We start from the raw sequence: 6,386 nt of genomic DNA on the forward strand, positions 1-6,386 counted from the left end.
CAAATATTGCAAGTAAAAACCCACTAATGCCATTGTTAAGTAACCAAAACATTTTGTCATCGATAAACTGCATTTCCCACAATACAGCGGTTATATATTTTTTTCTTGCCCCCGCCCACCTACTATCACCATGGAGATTCTCTTCTCCCCACCGAAAACACAAATGACTACAAACCACATCATATAAAATGTTCTTCATATACAGTTCTCTTTATAACCTGTGCATCTGATGTCTATAGATTTAGTCTCGGTTTATCATGAACATCTGAACCATTCATAACACTCTTTTTTTTTTCTTTTTTTTTTACAGATGTTTTAATTAAACAATTTTAGACAAAATGACCGACGAGTTTCCAACGTCTGAGAAATTAAGGCAAAAAGATGTAACTTTTTTTTTTTTTTTTTTTTCTCTCTAGAAAACTACATTTTAAATCATGAAAATAATAAAAAATATAGTAGCTTAATATCAAAGGAAGACAACCCGTTTAATTTGTTTGTTTTTTCTCTAAAACTTTCCTATTAAAAAAACTGTCATGATCTGAAAACCAACCTGCACATTCACATGGATTTATGTCCGTTTGTTCCTTTTTAAGTTCATTTTTTAATTTTTTTATTTTTTTAAATATGTTTTTCACTTTGTTCTTTTTTCGAAGGATGACTCCAGTTTCATGCTGGCCCGCTCAATAAACTCAATGTCCCATATTGCACCTCTCCATCTTCTGAGACTTTATCTGCATCTCAATCACAATCTCAACCTCTTTCTCTCTCTCATTCTCTCTCTGTCTCTCTCTGTCTCTCTCTGTCTCTCTCTCTCTCTCTCTGGACAGATAAAACAAAGTCTATTTTTGATGCCTGTGCAAAGATAAAACGATCTATCTTTGTCCTCCTTTTTGTCATCCAGTATTTTTCCTCCCTCCATCCCTCCAGTGCTTCAGTGCAGCCGCTGTCTCAAGGCAATGCAGTTACTGGAAACACTTCACTCGTCATCCTCCTGTTATCTGAGAAACAGAAAGAAAACATCCTGAGACCTAGGAGTACAATATACACTATACACATCACTATACACATCAATATACACTATACACATCAATATAGACATCAATATACACTATACACATCACTATACCCTATACACATCACCACTATACACATCAATATACCCTATACACATCAATATACCCTATACACATCAATATACACTATACACATCAATATACACATCACTATACACATCACTATACACATCACTATACACATCACTATACACATCAATATACCCTATACACATCACTATACACATCACTATACACATCACTATACACATCAATATACCCTATACACATCAATATACACTATACACATCAATATACACATCACTATACACATCACTATACACATCACTATACACATCAATATACCCTATACACATCACTATACACATCACTATACACATCACTATACACATCACTATACACATCAATATACTTTTTCATTACACATCACTATACCCATACAACGGTTGATTTGTCTAATCTATAGCACATCTATCTTAGCTAGCTACTATACACATCACTATACACATCACTATACACATCAATATACCCTATACACATCACTATACACATCACTATCACTCACTATACACATCACTATACACTATACACATCACTATACACATCAATATACCCTATTCACATCAACTATACACATCAGTCTATACCTATACACATCAGCTATCACATCACAATATACATCACTATACAGTTCAATATAGCCTATACACATTATCTTATACACATCAATATACCCTATACACATCAATATACAACGGTCGCCCGCTTCGCTCCACAGTTAGTATCACATTTTCATTTCATTTCATTACATCAATATTTCAATAGACATCACTATACACATCAATATACACTATACACATCACTATACACATCAATATACCCTATACACATCACTATACACATCAATATACCCTATACACATCACTATACACATCATATACATACACACACTATACACATCAATATACACTATACACATCACTATACACATCAATATACCCTATACACATCAATATACACTATACACTATACACATCAATATACCCTATACACATCACTATACACATCAATATACCCTATACACATCACTATACACCTCAATATACCCTATACACATCACTATACACTCAATATACCCTATACACATCACTATACACATCAATATACCCTATACACATCACTATACACATCAATATACCCTATACACATCACTATACACATAAATATACCCTATACACATCACTATACACATCAATATACACTATACACTATACACGTCAATATACACATCAATATACCCTATACACATCAATATATAATATAGGTCTCTTTTACAGATGAGCAATGAATGCACATCAATACACACTATACACATCAATATACCCTATACACCTCAATATACACTATACACATCAATATATCCTATACACCTCAATATAAACTATACACATCAATATACACTATATACATCACTATACACATCAATATACACTATACACATCAATACACACTATATACATCACTATACACATCAATATACACTATACACATCAATACACACTATACACATCAATACACACTATATACATCAATATACACTATACACATCAATATAGACATCAATATACACTATACACATCAATATACACTATACACATCAATATACAATATATACATCAATATACACATCAATATACACTATATACATCACTATACACATCAATACACACTATACACATCAATATACATCAATATTCACTATACGCATCAATATACACATCAATATACACTATACACATCAATATACACTATACACATCAATATACATCAATATTCACTATACACATCGATATATATTCATATTAATATACACTATATACACTATATACATCAGTATACCAATCACTATACCCTTTACACATGAATACACGATCAATATTCACAATTTACATCACTACACATCACTTAAACTATACAGATCAATATACACATGAATATACACTATACATATTAAAACACATCAATATACCCTATACACATACATTCAAACTATACACACCATACACATCAATATACATCAATACAAACTATACACACACCAATATACACTTTACACATCAATATACACCTCAATATACACTATACACATCAATATACCCTATACACATCAATATACCCTATACACATCAATATACACTATACACATCAATATACACATCAATATACCCTATACACACCAATATACACTTTACACATCAATACACACCTCAATATACACTATACACATCAATATACCCTATACACATCAATATACCCTATACACATCAATATACACTATACACATCAATATACACATCAATATACCCTATACACACCAATATAGACATCAATATACCCTATACACACCAATATACACATCACATCAATATACACATCAATATACACTATACACCTCAATATACACTATACACATCAATAAAGACATCAATATACACTATACACATCAATATACACTATACACATCAATATACACTATACACATCAATATACCCTATACACCTCAATATAGACATCAATATACACTATACACATCAATATACACATCAATATACCCTATACACCTCAATATACACTATACACATCAATATACACATCAATATACACTATATACATCAATATACACATCAATATACACGATACAAATCAATATACACATCAATATACACATCAATATACACTATACACATTACATCACTATACATTTAAGTCAATATACAGATGCGTCTGACTATCGGCTCATACCAGAGCGACTTACACAGGATGGCGGATCGCATCCTGGTGCATACAATCTGTATGACAACCAGTGGAACACCACTGGTCTAAATCAATATACCTTATTCTGATACACCAAGTCACTTACACTGTCATCCTACAATATCCTCCTATCACTATGCAAGAGGTGGGGTTCTCACTCCGATGAAGGTGGTGATTGCATCTCTGCTGTCCTGGCAGACTATACACTATCCACGGGGCCACCTCAAGCTGAACAGCAAGACGGGGCTCCGGGAACTTCCTCATCGTATAGGACTGCAGCAGGCCATGATCTGGATGAACGCATGACAACCCTTGTTTGGGTGTAGGCCTGATCAGAACCTGGCGTACTGACAACACATCCCTCCTTCTCAACAACATCAAGGCGGTGTCCATGGTCTGTAGGTTCATCACTATACAACATCAATATACGACCCTGCCTCACACATAGAGGCGAGGTCTGTGGGTGACCAGGCACTTGTACATCAGTCTTGATTACACTGTTGGCTGCGGCGTTCTGGCCTGTTCATTAGGGTTCAACTCACAGGCATCAGCCCGTCTGGCTTCAATCAAGACGGGACGTCATGACTCTCCACATCAATATTCACTATCCGCTTCCATGGTATACACATCAATATACACTACCTCCAGGACATCAGGCCATACACCAAACAAGGAACGGACATCCCTGATGTTACCACTGAGGAACGTCACAGTTCCAGGATCACCCAAAACTGTTCGCTAGCGCTCTATGGAGGAACAATGGATACCCTGTCAACCGTGAGTCAATCACCATACACCTCCACCTCAATATACCTAGGATATAGGTAATCCGTCTTGCTGAGTTCTCACAAACAAAAAGGCAATGCAATCCCGTCATCCACACAATATGCACTATACAACATCAATATAAGCCTACCACATCAATATAAACTAGAACATTAATATACACATCACTATACACATCCTATGCATACATCAATATACACATCAATATACACAGCCAATATCACATGACACATCAATATACACTATAGAATCAATATACACTATACACATCAATATAACATCAATATACACCTATACACATCAATATACCCTATACACATCAATATACACTATACACATACACATCAATATACCCACTCACTATACACATAAATATAGCTATACACATCACTATACACATCCTATACCCTTACACATCAATATACACTATACACATCACTATACACACACACATCAATATCAATATACACTATACACATACTACACATCAATATACACTATACACATCAATATACACATCACTATACCCTATACACATCACTATACACATCAATATACACTATACACATCAATATGAATACACATCAATATACACTCAATATACCCTATACATATACACATCAATATACACTATACATCAATATACCCTATACACATCAATATACTATACACATCACTATACACATCAATATACACTCACTATACACATCAATATACTGGTCAATACACATCACTATACACAATATAGGGATTTCACATAACACTATCAATATACACATCACTATCAACATCAATACACCTATACACATCACTCATACATATCACTATACAATATACATCATCACTATACACATCACTATACACATCAAGGTACACATCAATATACACTATACACATGGTCTATAACATCAATATACACTATACACATCACTATACACTTACACTATACACATCATATACACAATCACATCATATACACATCACATACTATACACATCAATATACACTATACACATCACTATACAATCACTATACACATCACTATACACATCAATATTCACTATACACATCAATATACACATCAATATTCACTATACACATCAATATACACATCACTATACATCAATAATCACTATACACATCACTATACACATCAATATACACTATACACATCATATCACACAGTATACACATCAATATACCCTATACACATCACTATACACATCAATGGTACACATCAATATACCCTATACACATCAATATACACATCAATATATAATATAGTATATTTTAGGGATGAAATGGATGCACATCAATATACACTATACAAATCAATATACACTATGCCCGGATCAATATACACTATACACATACACATCAATATATACATCAATATACACTATACACATCAATATAGACATCAATATACACTATACACATCAATATACATATAGACATCAATATACACTTTACATTAATATACACTTTACACATCAATATACCCTATAGACATCAATATACACTTTACATTAATATAACTTTACACATCAATATACAGATACACATCAATATACACTTTACACATCAATACACACTATACACATCACTATACACCTCAATATACCATACACCAATATACACTATGGGACATCAATATACATATACACATCAATAACTATACAATCAATATACACTTTACACATCAATATACAC

The 6,386-nt window shown here is 33.1% G+C and overlaps 1 protein-coding gene across 1 annotated transcript in view; it reads right to left on the reverse strand.

The window, feature by feature from the left end:
• Window positions 1-413: 413 nt before the first annotated feature.
• LOC127923977 (RNA-binding motif, single-stranded-interacting protein 3-like) overlaps window positions 414-6,386 on the reverse strand; it is a 57,698-nt gene continuing 51,725 nt past the window's right edge. Inside the window, exon 8 of the mRNA XM_052508334.1 lies at window positions 414-998. Within this exon, the coding sequence (XP_052364294.1) occupies window positions 995-998 (4 nt within the window). The 3' untranslated portion in view covers window positions 414-994. The remainder of the gene's footprint in view (window positions 999-6,386) is intronic.

Source organism: Oncorhynchus keta, unplaced genomic scaffold (assembly GCF_023373465.1).
Source record: "Oncorhynchus keta strain PuntledgeMale-10-30-2019 unplaced genomic scaffold, Oket_V2 Un_contig_3404_pilon_pilon, whole genome shotgun sequence".
Taxonomy (NCBI): Eukaryota; Metazoa; Chordata; class Actinopteri; order Salmoniformes; family Salmonidae; genus Oncorhynchus; species Oncorhynchus keta.